This window comes from Thyridium curvatum, assembly GCF_004353045.1.
Source record: "Thyridium curvatum strain D216 chromosome Unknown NODE_39_length_367864_cov_79.813791, whole genome shotgun sequence".
Taxonomy (NCBI): domain Eukaryota; kingdom Fungi; phylum Ascomycota; class Sordariomycetes; order Thyridiales; family Thyridiaceae; genus Thyridium; species Thyridium curvatum.
In genome coordinates, this window is record NW_022156794.1 from 174,175 (window position 1) to 189,351 (window position 15,177).

The window sequence follows — 15,177 nt, forward strand, 5'->3', positions numbered from 1 at the left end:
GGATCCAATTAGGATAGATACTGCAACACATTGGCAAAGACTGTATGGCAAATTGAAACGACTTGCTAGCATGTGCAACGTGCCTTCGAATGCCGTAGTTTTTTTACGTACAAATGCCGTAGTTTTTTTACGTACAAATGCGCGGGAGTACCAGTGGCACAAGGGCCTGATACGTTGAGTCTGTTAGTGGTGGTCGAACCTATTCTGGTTGCCTCGTTGACCATGCTCCGCACGCCTCTTCTGACCATACTACCCCGACGCCCTCTATTGATTTGTGATTTCTTTGATAGTATAAAGGCTTTGTTAGAAACATATGCTCAATGTATGTAATCGCCTAATGGCTTCACTGACACGAACTGCTAGCAGTCTTCTGCTCTGAATAGCACCCGGAGAAATAGCAGCCTGAGACTAAGATGCAAACCTGAAATCCAGTCTCTTGCTCCCTTTCTCCGTTGTGGTATTCAGATATGTCAGTTTCTCCGTTGGAGTCATGCTATTCCAGACTTCGTCTCTCTTCTTGTTTCTCCAAGTATAGTAGAGCTTGATGAGGAGATAGAGGACAATATTCATACAGTTGATGCCGATCAAGACTCGGTTGCCGCGTCGATAGAGCGGACGGTCGTCCTCCCGGTATATGTTTGCGCCGATTATGGACTGCAGTTGCACCGCGATGTTGTAGAGCGCGGCCGACACGGCGCGTGTCCGGACGGTGTTGGAATTGCGTGAGCACCAGGCCGTCTGGAGAGGGTGGACCACTGGGTAGGAGAGGAGGACTGTCAAAAGCCCATATGTCGCCCACCGGTTGTTGTCGCTAGGCAGCACCGCCAACGCAATGAGACACGGCAAGTACCAGAGCTGCGTGAAGATGCCCAGGTACGCTCGCTGGTGGATTTTCTCCGAGACCCATGTGATGAGCAGCATCTGTTGTGTCTGGTGAGTATGGCGGCTTCAGTGAATTGTAGGGTACAACTTACATTAAGGGCTGTGCAAAACTGAGCCGGAATTGTCAGCAGATTAGTCTGGAATGTGGTGAATCCTAATTGTCGCAGGGTCAGAGTCAGGTACTGATTCGGCGGACTCGAAGGTATCGCGAAAGTAAGCCCGATTAGGTACATCGGCCACAGATCATAATCGCAGAGCGCTTCCCAGATCATCCGTGGCGTGAGGGGCTGCCGGTTGTGCATGTCTCCCTTGGAAGGGTCGTCGCGAAGGATACGGTTCACCATAATCTTCTCCTCCCGCTCAGTGAACCAGCCGTTTGGTCGCCAAGGGCGTTTCGTCTGGCTGGGTGATGCTGCCATCATGAAGAATGACCATATGCCAACAGCGAGGTTCAGCAACCCTTCGACTAGGAACAGCCATCTCCATCCCTCTTGGCCTCGATATCCGCGCAACCGAAGAACACCGTAGGCGAGAAGTGGTGCCAGAATCGAGGAAAAGCGCGTCGAAGTAAACAGGAGCGCCATCCGGAACGGTAGCTCAGTCCCCTTCCAGAAGTACGACATGTACAGCAACAGGTCAGGGATGAATCCGCCTTGCAGCAACCCTATCAAGAAGCGACACGCGAGAAACGCAGGGCGGCCACTGAGCCAGAATTGACAGATGGCCACAAGCGCCCAGGAGACCATCAACGTAGGTATCCACGTGTCCGGACCAATCTTCTTGCTGATGAGCTGCGATGGGATCTCGGCGATCAAGAAACCAACCCGCCATAGTGTCACTCCCGTATTATAATCTGCCCATCTCGTGTTAGCGCAGCTCGAGAATGTGAAGAGATAGACTAGACCATTTGTATTAAGCTTCAAGTCAGCCAAAAAGTTGTCTGTATTGGCCTGACTCAGGCTTGCTTGATCCAGGTTCAATGCCAGGAAAGCCACAAAAGCCCATGCTGTAATTTTCCAATCCAGTCTGCGAATCAGGGGCTATCCATCCTTGTATGTCAGCAAACATCTCGACAAGCCAGGGCCTCCGGCCCAGACGCGTTCCAAGCTTACCAATTCTTCAGCCCACGTCCACCGAAAATCCGGATCGAAGCGATGCAGGTTCTCATATTGGGGGTGAGGATGGAAATGCGGTGCCTGCTGGGGATCGTCGAAAACGCTCGGCTGTGTGGCTATTGCGTCAGGATCCCGCTTCGCTGAACGACGAAATAATGTTCCTAACGAAGACTGAGGACCACTGTCCAGATCAAGAGTTCTAATCTGTGGTGGATGTGTTGTCGAGGCGAGCTCGATGTCGGATTTGGTTGCCATTTCTGAGAGAATTGCACCTGCGCAGCCAATTTTGTGGTGTTGAATTAATGGAATTCAGCTTGAAATTTCAACACATGAATTTCGCCTGGATATAGGAAAGGCATTATATATTTTCCAAGACCGGGATAGCCTCAGTAATGGAGAATCTGTAAAGTCCCCGATTTCGGTAAGTAAAACGCCCGCTCCCAAGCCTCCAGCGATTCACTTACGCAGTCTATGATTCCAATCTGTTCTGGGCTAGCTTGACTTCGACTTGAACTAAGATCAGTTCGTTTTTCTCCCAGGGTCGAGATGATTGATATCAATCCTGACCCACCCGTGAGGTTCAATTGGCCCTTGCCTTCTGATGTCGGCTCGAGGAGCCCAAGGCCCTTGGCGAGAGATTTTTTCCATTAGTGCATGCATGGGTGTAATGACAGGCAGAAAAGTCAAGGTGGTCGCGCCATGCATCAAGATGCTATGCCTCGTATCGCGGACTGTACGGTTCAGTGCGTGCCAAGAGCAGCGGACTAGTTTCAAGACCGGGGTTCTTGTCTTATCTGATCTTGATTCGCTGCCGGGGCTAGGATCAGAAATTATTATCAGATCAGTTCTCTGCCTCGAAAAAACGAGACACTTTGACCTTCGTACATGTCTCCGACATCGGAGCTAGCATTGGCTGATGGAGGATAGACCAGACAGTCATGCGAGAGGAGAAGGTAGGAAAGTAGTAGGTATTTGGTCTCAGAAAGGAAAGCACCCTATTCATCCCAAAGAGTCAACTACAGCAAGAATCGTCTCGAGTGCTGGATCTTGTTTTGATTCATCGATGTTGAAGATGGCCGACTCGCTGGAAGACCAAAGCCTCCCCCAACAACGGGTGACCTCTGAATACTTGCCAGTGCAGAATTCTTCGCAATCAATCTGGCAACAAGAAGCCGCCGAGCTGGCCGCTTGGAATCCAACTTCCCCCATCCCCCAGGAAGCTGATGTTGTCATCATCGGTGCCGGATATGCTGGCGTGGCGACTGCATATCACCTACTCAAGAAAATCGACGAGTCTGGCGGAGCTCAGAAGCGTTTGTCAATCAGCATCTTCGATGCTAGAGGTCCGTGTTCTGGTGCCACCGGTCGCAACGGAGGGCATCTAAGACCGGATCTCTACGGCCGGATTCCAACGCACATGGCCAGATCAGGCGTCGCGGCAGGATCTGAGATCGCAGCGTTTGAGATCGCCAACCTCCGGGCCATTGAGAAGGTCATCGAAGAAGAGAATATTGATTGTGACTTGAAGTTGGCCAGGGTTACTGACGTGTGGTGTAACCCGGAGGCAGCGCAAAGGGCCAAAGCCAATTACGATGTCATGGTCAACTTGAACCTCGATTACATGAAGGACGTGTGCTTCAACATGGGAGAAGAGGCGGAAGAGGTAAGCTTAAGACCGCCTCTCTGTCTGCTTTAATAAACGGGCTCTGATCTGATACACATCGTTTGCAGATATCAGGCGTCAAAGGCGCGCGTGCATGTGCCTCCTACACCGCAGGCCAGCTATCTGCATACAAGTTCATCGTCAGCCTTCTCAAATCCATGGTGGATGCGGGCAGGGTAGATGCACATTCTCACACCCCTGTGACGGAGATCCTTCCAGCGAAGGAGGGTGGGTTCTTGGTCAAGACACCCTCGGGCACAGTCTTCGCTAGACAGGTCGTGCATGCCTCGAACGGCTATGTGGCCGGACTATTACCAGAGTACTCACGAAACATCATCCCTTGCAAGGGTGTTTGCTGTCATATTGACGTCCCTCAGGGGGCTCAGCGCCCTCCTTCACTGCCTGGCTCCTACATCAATCGTGCGTCTGATCATATGCTGTCGTACCTGATTAGTCGCGATAACGGTAGCATTGTGGTTGGAGGAAAAGCGTCCATGTTGACTAGTCGCAGAGAGCAGTGGTACCACAATGTAGATGACGGAGCAGACATCGACGGCGCGAAGGGGTTTTACTCGGATTACATGCAGAAGACTTATCGTGGCTGGGAGGAATCACAGGCTGAGATTACCAAGATCTGGACGGGCGTCATGGGCTACTCGTTCGACACGAACCCACATGTCGGTGTGGTACCCGGGCGGCCGGGCCAGTTCATTCTCGCCGGCTTCAATGGTCATGGAATGCCAGTCATTTTCCTGGCGGCGCAGGGTCTGGCTGCGTTAATTCTCTCTGACGAGACCTTGACCTGTCATGATGTGGGCGTGCCCAGACTCTTCCAGACCAGCCGTGCCCGTATTGAGGTTGCGCAACAATATGCTGAAGAAGATGGAGACATATTAGGCACTGGCCGGGCATTCTCGCAAGCGACTCACTCATGCTAAATAATCGAGAAGCAAAAGTGCTCTCAAGGTTTTGATTGCTGGGTTGGTGGTCTGAACTTTTCGCATAGCTATGTATCCAACTTCATTGTACTTGCAAAAGATTCACTTTTTCATTGTATATGCTGTCAAAACAACAGCCTTGTGTGCACAATGTGGGCCTAGGCCACTTGATTGTGCAGGGGGCACAGAGGTCCAGGGGGTAGCCTGGTGATCAACTCAGATTGTCAAAACAAAGTGAAAATACTGTGACTGTCATTCACTGCCTCGGGCACTTACCTGAGTTTCCCAGTCACCTGTGGGACGCTTAGGCCCGGACAAACAAACACAATCAAAATCCAAATAGTTGTTTTCGCCCTTCCTCCACAACTTTTCCCATCAACATCTCCGCACTTTCACTCTGCCACTTCCGCATCGCTATTACACCTTGATCGATCCTGACCCATGATGGAGGCTCAAGCCGAAGAAAAGGAGGAAGCCTCGAGCGCGCAGTCGCAACCTGCAATGGAGGCTGCAGTCGAAGAAAAGAAGCCCGCTTCTCCCCGAGAGATGGTCGACCGGCTCTTTGCAGATATGGGCCCTGAGGACGTCACCAAGTACCCTTTCCCGAAGGAGACTTACCCCACCGAGCCATGCACTCTCCAGGCGCTGCCACTGGAAGTCCTCAAGCATGGGCATGGTCCGAAGCTCTCAGAAAATCTCGAGGTCGGTGTTATTGGCACGATCGCGAACACCCAGTCAGTCACACTGTTGGTCTGGTTCAGGACGATGACTGGTCACTCAACTCAGGGGGTCCTGAAGCTCTACGATCGTCGGTTCGGCTCAAGTCTCCGCAGCCTCGACTACTTGGGAACCTTCGAGCACAACACGAAGGCTGAGGAAGATTTCCAATCCTTTGTCCTGCGGGACCAGATCAAGCCATTTCTCCAAGAAGTCCACCAACGCGAGGAAGATGAGGTTGACCTAGACCCTGACTACAGAATGCACAACTGGGACTGGCTTGGGGAGGACAAGGGGCCGGACTGCTACGCCAAGTACGAGGCAATGATCTGGAGAACCACCCGCAGGTATTTCGATCGTGAGGTCGAGGCCTATGAGCAACTGGAGCCCATGCAGGGCCGGGCAATTCCGGTCATGTACGCCCATGTACGTGTCGCCATGCCGGACACCTACGATCCGGTCCAAGTACAAATGGCCCCTTACAATGAGGTTCGGGGCATCCTACTTCAGTGGGTTGGAAAGTATACCCTGGAAACTATTCATAAATCGAAAGCGCGAAGGCCTCGCACAACCGAGCAATGGCAGTCACTCGTTCAATCTGCTATGGACAACGCACTCGAGATCAACAAACGTGGGATCCACATCAAGTCAACCCTTAATGCCCGCAATGTTGTGATTTCGAAAGCCACTGGTCAGCCTTTCATCATCGACTTTGGCCGGGCCTGCAGTGACCGGGAAGCTCGGGAGCAGATGCGACTGCTACAGCAGACTGATAATTGCATACCTGGCAAGTCCAGCACCATGATCGATAACAATACTTCTGATGCCGAGCATGAAGCCCAGAAGGAGAAGACTGCCGAAGAGGGGAAGGCAGTTGATGAGAAACAGTGGGATGTCCCAGACACCTGGGACGATCTTGTCGCTGAAAAGGATCCCGAGGTCAAGTGGTGGAAAACCGTTCTCTACTATGGTGATCCAAATTCCCTGGCCGAAGAAGTGTCAGGTGATTTCAAACACAACGGAGGCGTAGAGCCGAAATTCAAGCCCCTTAACCTCGACGCTTTCATCATCGAACTCATGAAGGAAAAGGCTCAGCGAGGCGGCTGGCACTGGATCGGATCGGACTCGCTCGTGTGGGACCTCACCGATTCGCCCGTACAACAAGCAGAGCCAGCCTCTCCTTGTGAGATGGTCCGTCGCTTTGAGGCAGACATTGACTGGAAAGACTACACCCCAATTCCGTATGGGGAGAACAGGCCTCTACGGGTGGAAATCCTGAAGGACTGCCACGACCCACCACTCGTGAAGTTGCACCGGTTCAACATCCTTCGGGTCCTCGACATGACCCTCTCTTGCGCAATGCACGTCACCTTCGTGACCGAGAAGGGCGACAGGATGGTGGCTGTTCTGAAGCTCTACGATCGTCGCTTTGGCACAGAGCTTCGGGATATTCTGCGCGTATCCGATGTTCCGTATCGTCACACCACTGAAGCCGAAGAAGCCTTTCAGGACTTCGTTCTGGCCGACAAGGTCGACCCTTTCTTTTGCGAACTAGACAAGAGACAGGAGGCCTCTCTTCTTGAAACCTCGGCCCGTGAAATTCTATACGAGAATGAAGGTCCAGATCAGTTTGCCAAGTATGAGGCAATGGTCTGGCGGGAGTGCCAGAAGTACTTCGATGTCGAGACTGACATTTATGATCGACTCAAGCCTTTGCAGGGCAAGTCGATCCCGCAAATGTATGCGCACGTTCGGCTCGAACTTCCTGACACCTACGACCCCGTCCAGACGCAGCTGGCTCCCTACAAAGAAGTTCGAGGCATTCTCATACAGTACATCAACGGTTTCAACCTCACCGACCTGTACACTTCGCGTCGGGCGCCTCGCCAGTTGGACGAGTGGCGGACGATTGTACATTCTGCTATGGATGTCGCACGCGACATCAATACATACGGGGTGTGACACGGAGACTGTCAGCCACGCAACGTCATCGTGGACGGGAAGACAAACCAGCCTTTCTTTATTGACTTCGCCTTTTGCTCCACCGATGACGAGATGAAGGAAGAGATGCGGCAGTTGCGTGAATCCGGGAGCCGGCCTAGCGACGAGGAGGAGGATAGCAGTAAAGAAGAGCAGGACAGCCACAACGACTTTCATTGCCCCGAGGAGCGCGACCCGGAGCTCCAATGGTGGGTTAGCCTTGGGCCTTTTGAGAACTCCAATGCAATTGGCTGCATCATGAAGGGAAAGCTGCGTACTACCCGACAACTCAATCTAGGCCTCAAGTTCCCCGACGGCAAGAAGTTCATGAGCGAGCTCAGGGAGCGTAAGGCTCAGTTGGATGAGTGGAAGTGGTTTGGGTTCCCGTAAGGGTGTCAATACGGAGGGGGGTTGCTTCGGAACACGGGCGTTCGGGATTGGGGAGCTTGTGAACAATACAAGGATGCGAGACTCACTGGGATGAACCCTTGGAAGTGGTCAAGGAACTGGGCTGTGGGTTTCAAGTAGGACTTCGGGGCAACAGGGCGTGTATCGCCTTTCCGGACTCATTAGGCATAGTTTAGTGCTACAGGATATTTCACCGTGTTGTCGCTGACTCTTGTGGTAACGTTGGTGAATTGGTGAATTCTTGTAGGTTGCCTCTGGGCTGCGTTACAGCGCAGTAGAGCTGTCACAACTAAGATAGGGGTCAATTTAAAGATGTGTAAAAGGTTGAATTTTAATTCTACATAGATATTATAGAGCTTTACACTTTAAGAATATACCTGCTATATTAGCCAAGCTCTTCACACTGGAGCTGGATCTATTTATGACAGATAAGTAATAAGTATATCTAATTAGGCTTTCCTTATCCTTATATTAGATGTTCCTTGGTAGTTTATTACTTCCACCTTGGATCTGCACAATCATTTCATGAACCCACGCCTGCTGTCGACTCCCAGCTCCTAGTGCAGATGGCATACACGCGTGTACAACTAATAAAGGCGGCAGAATAGCACCCATTCCAATGCTACCCAGCATCTCCTGGAAGAAATACTCCACGGATTGGCAGATGTGATAAGCTGATGACTGCACCCACTGCTTGTGATGTTCAATTGCCGGAAGTAGCTGGCGCAGCGGCGGCTGCTGCGTTTGTGTACTTGTCATTGACCCCTTCAGATTAATCTCCAAGACAGATCCATGGAGCTGTTCAGGCTGGCACTCCACCTTGGACAGCTTCTGGAGCAGGAGGCAGAGATGGGAGTGGATAAGGACTTGGGCCGTCCAATAGAGGACCAGGGTTTCCCCGATTTCAAAAGAGGGAAATCGGAGAGATGTTGGAAAGACTTGCCCCAGCTCAGTAGCATCTATCTCGCTGTCAAGGTTCGAGAACACTGGCCAGTATAGAGGGCCAGAGTGGTCCTCTTTATATCGGGAGAACCACTTGGCGAGCTCCGCGTCAAGTTGAGAACACTTTCTAGCCACCTCAAAACCACTGGCGAAGTCTTTCAGAAGGCCCATCTCGTCTGTGATAGCGTCGGTTGCAGAGTAGATGTCTGGGATCTTTAACAAAATGTCAAGCAAGAGGTCCTGGAAGGACTTTGGCATACTGGACCAGGGCTGCTCGATCCATTCTGGCCGCGACAGAAAGGTTGTGCGCCGCATCCTCAAGCCCTGAAATATCTGACTAGGTCAGCATAAGGCCGTGGAAAGTACGAACAAGGGCACGTCAAAGACGTGCCATCTTAGGCGAACTCACAGTATGGAACCTCACTGTCTTGAGTAGGCGATGAGCTAAGCCTTCAGAATGTGCTTGGGGGCCGCGTAGCTGAAGCAGACTCATGGCACCAATGTAGTGATTCATATAGCCATCAGTTGTGTGACCGGGACATTCGATGTACTCGTACATGATCAACGCCAAGCAAGCAGCGATGTTTTGCTCATCAGAGCGCGATGTCGAGTTGGTTATAGCCCGCTGTAGTTGGCGCAGGCTGGTCGTGTACATAACAAGGCTCTCTCGTGTAAGAGCCTCTTCCGAGGTCTGGCGACCCCAAGCAGCTACACAGATAGCCAACATGGAGTGCTCAAGGGCAGGAGAGAGGGGTTCCCCTGCAAGCTTGGCAAGCCAACTGCGATGGTCGATGTGACGTCTATGGCTGTCCAGGTCTGCTGGAAGGTTCTTGTCAACCAAAAAGCTGAGGAGCTGATCTCGGATAGCATTTCGTGGAGTGACGCTCATGCTAAGGCTGACGTCGGAAGTTGGTCTGCCCTCGAACAGTCTTTCACCCTTGGTCCTTGATGTGGAAGGAGTTGATGGCTTCACACAGGCGTTGCCCTTCCAGCGAGTCAAGTAGACAGGGGCTGTTCCATCCTCCTTATTAAGAAGTAGGGCGCTACTACTTAGGGCCGGGTTTGATGTGCCCATATAGTCGGAGAGGATAAACGCTTGGGGCCTCTGATAGCCTCCACATGTGCGTTGCGATTTGATGCAGACGGAACACGAGGGCCTCTCGAATGTACACTGCGAAAAGCATCGGTCAGCAACCTTGAACGGATATGTGCATAGGCAGACAGGGATTCAGTATATCTACCTTGACTCTCCTCCGTTTGCACGTATGGCAGGCTTTCGATCGACCGGGGACGCCCACCATGATGCCCGGACCCATGGAGCAAAAGAGCTAGGCTTAATGGAGAGCCCTTTCGTAGAAAAAGAGACCCCGAGAGCTGTTTATGTGGAAAAGATACCTGGTGAACAGGGCCGCGAGCATGATGGATAGATGAGCCCCGGCCTTTGCCGATGTTTGTTTGTCTTTTTATTTCAGGAGGCGTCCTGTGGCCATCACGCGGGTGGAAATCCTGCTTCATGAGTCGCGCCATTTGTGACTGGAGTTGAGTTTGAACTTCGCACTAGGTATGCACTGGACTATACCGAATCGGGTTGGATTTTGCGAGTCTAAGCCCTGCCATCTTCGTGGACTACAGCTCATAGCTTCGTGGACTTACGGGGTGGGACAGATAGATCCGCTCAGGCCGGCCATCTCCGCGAGCCGCAGAGAGCACCACTGTACGGATAGAGACCTACCCCTTTGCAGTCACAATGCTCGAGAATGTTAAGAAATTGTCACATCGACGCGTGGAACCAAACTCTGGAGCTAGATTGTGGCTATGGCAAGCTATCCAGAGTATGAAGAGGATATAAAGGTATCGCAATGGCATCCAGGTTCCGGTTGGGGCTGGGTGTTGTAGATCCAGACAGATCACCTCTAAATACCTCCTTCTCTTGGACGCCTCACGCTGAACTCCTCGTTTTCGAACAACATGACGAACCCCCATACGACCGTGGCCATTGCGCAGATCGTATTCTATGCGCCAATGCTTCCTCTCGCCCTCTTCATCTTCCGCCGCAACTGGAACAACCGGCCGCGGCTCGCGTGGTACAGCCTGATACCCTTCACGCTATGCAAGTTGCCTTGAGGCTGGACGTAAGCCGAGATACCATCTAACAACTTGTGCGCGAAGTGCGATTTACTGGAGGCATTCTGACTATCCTTCTCGAGTCGAACCCGGACAACGTTGGCCTCATCATTGCCGTGACAATCATGCTGAATGTTGGCTTGGTTCCTTTGATTATCGCCGCCGTTGGACTTATTCGCCTAGTGTGAGTCCGTCTCCGACGAGGGGGAGTCGCATTCACGTACTCACATACTACAATTGTAGCCTGAAATCCAGCGCAGACCCGAACCGACGCGCACACTTTCTGTTGAGGCTCATCCGCATAGCCTTTGTTATCGCCATGGCCCTGCTGATTGCGAGCGGAGTTTTGGAAGGCTTCGATGCGACCATATCGACCTCGCGAGCCCTTGGCCAAGCCGGCTACGTCATTTTTGCGGTGATCGTCTCTTTACTCATGCTCGAGTTGGCCTACCTCCACACTCAGAAAGAACGCCTTTCTCCAGGAAGCCTTATTGTATGTACATTGAGATCCTGACAAAGTCCATGGCTAGAGTTGCTCGGAGCTAATATAGGTGACCATAGTACGTTCGGCTGACTCTTTCTGCAATGCCCACCCTGGCCCTGCGTGCGGCGTATGGTCTCCTCTACATGTTCACTGAAGCAGAAGCCCACCCCGAATGGAATCCGCTCTACGGCTCGGCAATTGCTTTCGCTCTACTTTGCTTGCTACCAGAGTACATTACTGCCCTCTTTTATGTTTATCTTGGAGTCCATCGAATATATAACAAGGTTTAGGGTAGGAGCACAACTGGTACCAGAATAATTTTGCCCCTAGAAGAGCTAAACTTGGGTGTTAGTTCAAGGGGTGTAGGGCTACTAATGAAACTGCTGCTACATACATAAGTAGATAGATTTTTAATGAAGCTCGCCGTGAAGCTGGCGGCGTTGCCATCTTGTCAGATAGTAACTTGCCATGTACTCAGGCTCACATGTGTCCGGTGCATTTCAATCACGATGAGCTTGAATCTGATCTCCCGAATTCGCGAGCTACAATACGGCATTTTCTGGTGGGGTATGTCAGGTCTTTCAAATCATCATAAGTTTTTCACTGCACTGCCCCATGACACTCGGAGACATTAAGACTTTTCCTCGCAAGCTTCCTAAATAGCAAGGCGGAACTACACTGCGATACTTGAAGTAGAACAATATGTCAGGAGACAATACTCTATTGGTACTGGCTTCTATCTCCTCCTAAATACCTAGTAATGAGGCATGCAAATCGGCCCTTCAGCTCGCGTGGAAGCTCCTGGAACGCCGATCTTCAGCCACTCCCACTAGGTATATCTGATAACCAAGCACGCCATCCAGTAGGATGGATCTCCATTTGCTTCTGAGCTATAACTAACGCTACTCATCATCTCGGCCATCCACCACAATGTCGGCACAATTGACGTGTATAACGACACTACATATACTATAGCACAAATAGGTAGTTAAACTTTTAATGGGGTTTGGCAGCTTATACACCAAGCATTTCACTTAGTTCAATTCCGCGTATTTGTCATCCTCTGGATGCCTTGAGCTCGATACTCCCGCGCCGCCATTGCCGAATACATACAAACCCTTAGACCAAGAATTCGTATGTTCGGGGTACTGGTGTCAGAGAAGGGGCTATGCCAGTACCTTCATCCCAGCTGCCGGTTCCGTCGCAATGGATAGGCTATTTGCACCCGAACTGGCTTTCCAGGGAACCCACTGGATAGGCATTTTCAACGCTTGGCACAGCCTGTCGTGACCAGAGGGTTTAATAATCAGTGTATTCGGAACCGGGTCTGGCCGATATGGACTTAATAGACTTCACAAGCAGCCGAAAGGGGCGGCACAATATCCCTAAATCACGCGGGGTCTGAGTAATGCTGCTGACCATATCTCGACGACCCAAGCCAGATCGAGAGGTTCTTGTTGATGGACAGCCGTTCGAGACCATTGTACCTGGGGGAATACAAGCTGTTTGGTGTGTTGCTGGCTTGTTTACTCTATCGGGGAAAAAGGAGCGGGGTCGCAAGAGCCAAGTGATGCGTGTGCATGTGAGTGAGGGGTGCATCTGCTGCGGCGAAGTCAGTGTTACCAAATGTCAAAAGGCGCGGAATAGTACATAACAGGCCTGGACGTCTGACAAGCATCTCCAAACTTGGCAATCCTTCTTGCCAGAACGCTCGTCAGGTCGACTTCGAGGATATGGCTAATTCACAACTCCCTCCGAGCACTTTCGCTCCAGACCCAGATGCTCTCAATGTGGACTACATCAACACGATCCATGAGAATGAGAATGAATGGTACAACCAGGATTTCGGCGACTACATGATCACAGAACAGCCCTTGTTTACGAGAAGACCGGTTCGTATGGTCTGCGTCGGCGCCGGAGCAACAGGCCTGCAGCTTGCGTACAAGACGGAGCGTCTGCTTAAAGATGTGACTTTGCAGATCTACGAAAAGAACAACGATATCGGCGGCACCTGGCTCGAGAACCGGTACCCTGGTTGTACTTGTGACATCCCGAGCCATAGCTAGTGTGTATTGAATTGTCTTGTTGTCGTGTGTTTCTTCTCTTGCTCAAGAGTGTGCTGATGATGGTCAATACAACAAAGTCAATTCGGATGGGAGCGGAATCCAAACTGGTCCCACTACTACTCCGGCAGCCCGGAGATCTGGCAGTACCTCAAGAACCTGGCCACCAAATACGACCTCGAACGATATGTCAAGTTCTCTCACCGTGTTGAATCCGCCAGGTGGGATGATGACCAGGGGCTTTGGGTTCTGTCGGTCATCACCCCTCAGGGCGACGTGATGGTTGACCAATGCGAGATCCTAGTGGATGGAACCGGGGTGCTAAAGTCAGTTTACCGTCTTGTGCATCGTAGAGACCTTCAGACTTCCAGAGACATAGAGCTCACCATTGTTCTAGTCAATGGAAGTACCCAAACATCCCTGGGCTTGACGTCTTTGGAGGCAAGCTCATGCACACTGCAGAGTGGGATCATAGCTACGACTTGACAGGGAAGACAGTGGCGGTCATTGGCGGCGGATCGTCTGCGGTGCAGGTGATTCCCTCTATCCAGCCTAGTAAGCCAGGACCAGGTTGAGGACTTTCATGTGGTTTAACTGATCTTCTTCTCAGATATCAAGAAGCTGATCCCATTCCTAAGATCCCCGGTTTGGATTACTCTGGGCTTTGGTGCCAAGTATGCAGGTCCTGGTGGAACCAATTTCGAATGTCTGATGATCAACTTATCCCTCGCTTTTGGTTGTTTGTTTGGCTGACATGTTCCAGATTCCGAAGAACAAAAGAAGGCTTTCAGAGAGGATCCTCAGATATACGACAAGTACTGTCGTGATCTTGACGGCGAGTTGAACAAGCGGTTCACTCTTGTTAGTCGCCCTGGGGGACTCTAGTCGAACATTAGGGGAGACTGGCTCACATGTTCATGCTCTAGAACCATCTCCACAGCAAAGACCAGAAGATGTCCCGAGAAGTGCTCTCAAAGATGATGCGAGAGAAGCTCAACAACGACGAGAGGTTGAGCGACCACTTGATCCCCGACTTTGCCTTGGGCTGTCGAAGAATGGTGCCGGGGTCAGAGTATCTGCAGAGCCTCACAAAAGACAACGTCGAAGTTGTAACTTCGGACGCAGTACGATTCACGGAGAATGGAATCATCGATGGCGATGGGAACGAACATGTCGTGGATGCTGTCATATGTGCAACTGGATTCGATACGTCATATTCGCCGCCGTATGAATGCATCGGCAAGAACGGTCAGAACCTCAGAGAGAAGTTTGGAGATGAGCCGAGAGGTTACTTGTCCATCATGGTGGATGAATTTCCGAATTTCTTTTGTGAGTTATCTTTGTGTGCAGCTCGAGAGCTCCCGAATTTCAACATCCCTTACCGGCCCCAACAGACTAACCCCCCCTGATCAGTATTCATCGGTCCCAACGGCCCAGCCAGCCATTCCTCTCTGTTGCCCATCCTCGAGTGGCACACCCGCTACCTCTTCCAGCTCATTGACAAGATGCAGCGTGAAAATATCAAGTCCTTCACGCCGAAGACGGAGTGTGTCCAGGACTTTTACCAGCACACCCACACCCTCATGAAACGTCTGGTGTGGTCCTCAGCGTGCCGCTCGTGGTTCAAGAACGGCAAGCAACACGGACCCGTGACGGCCATCTGGCCAGGGAGCAGATTGCACTACTTCGAGGCCCTCAAGACGCCGAGATACGAGGACTTTGAGATAGCCTACCGGACCAAGAACCGCTATCAGTTTATGGGCAACGGGTATACGGAGGAGGAGATGAAGCCCGATGGCAATCCTGTCTGGTACTTTGACGATCCATTCTGCAAGGTCTAGAGGATATACATGACGCTGCA

General features: G+C 51.5%; 6 protein-coding genes across 6 annotated transcripts; 4 read left to right on the forward strand and 2 right to left on the reverse strand.

Moving 5' to 3' along the window:
- Positions 1 to 408: 408 nt before the first annotated feature.
- Positions 409 to 2,252, reverse strand: E0L32_006729 (uncharacterized protein; the record flags this gene model as incomplete). Its single annotated transcript, XM_031141394.1, has 3 exons — positions 409 to 921; positions 975 to 1,922; positions 1,995 to 2,252. The coding sequence occupies 3 exons, from the start codon at positions 2,250 to 2,252 to the stop codon at positions 409 to 411; spliced, it is 1,719 nt and encodes a 572-aa protein (XP_030994560.1).
- An 817-nt stretch (positions 2,253 to 3,069) lies between these two features.
- Positions 3,070 to 4,598, forward strand: E0L32_006730 (uncharacterized protein; the record flags this gene model as incomplete). The annotated part of the gene is made up of 2 exons (XM_031141395.1): positions 3,070 to 3,660; positions 3,729 to 4,598. The coding sequence occupies 2 exons, from the start codon at positions 3,070 to 3,072 to the stop codon at positions 4,596 to 4,598; spliced, it is 1,461 nt and encodes a 486-aa protein (XP_030994561.1).
- Positions 4,599 to 5,042: 444 nt separating this feature from the next.
- On the forward strand, positions 5,043 to 7,685 carry E0L32_006731 (uncharacterized protein; the record flags this gene model as incomplete). Its single annotated transcript, XM_031141396.1, has 2 exons — positions 5,043 to 7,226; positions 7,293 to 7,685. 2 exons carry the CDS (start codon positions 5,043 to 5,045, stop codon positions 7,683 to 7,685), a joined length of 2,577 nt encoding a protein of 858 aa, XP_030994562.1.
- Positions 7,686 to 8,174: 489 nt separating this feature from the next.
- E0L32_006732 (uncharacterized protein) lies at positions 8,175 to 9,720 on the reverse strand (the record flags this gene model as incomplete). Its single annotated transcript, XM_031141397.1, has 2 exons — positions 8,175 to 8,969; positions 9,055 to 9,720. The coding sequence occupies 2 exons, from the start codon at positions 9,718 to 9,720 to the stop codon at positions 8,175 to 8,177; spliced, it is 1,461 nt and encodes a 486-aa protein (XP_030994563.1).
- Positions 9,721 to 10,504: 784 nt separating this feature from the next.
- Positions 10,505 to 11,543, forward strand: E0L32_006733 (uncharacterized protein; the record flags this gene model as incomplete). Its single annotated transcript, XM_031141398.1, has 4 exons — positions 10,505 to 10,777; positions 10,853 to 10,953; positions 11,013 to 11,262; positions 11,331 to 11,543. 4 exons carry the CDS (start codon positions 10,505 to 10,507, stop codon positions 11,541 to 11,543), a joined length of 837 nt encoding a protein of 278 aa, XP_030994564.1.
- Positions 11,544 to 12,661: 1,118 nt separating this feature from the next.
- Positions 12,662 to 15,157, forward strand: E0L32_006734 (uncharacterized protein; the record flags this gene model as incomplete). The annotated part of the gene is made up of 8 exons (XM_031141399.1): positions 12,662 to 12,835; positions 12,960 to 13,279; positions 13,448 to 13,642; positions 13,714 to 13,871; positions 13,927 to 14,022; positions 14,080 to 14,177; positions 14,243 to 14,645; positions 14,730 to 15,157. The coding sequence occupies 8 exons, from the start codon at positions 12,662 to 12,664 to the stop codon at positions 15,155 to 15,157; spliced, it is 1,872 nt and encodes a 623-aa protein (XP_030994565.1).
- Positions 15,158 to 15,177: the final 20 nt, after the last annotated feature.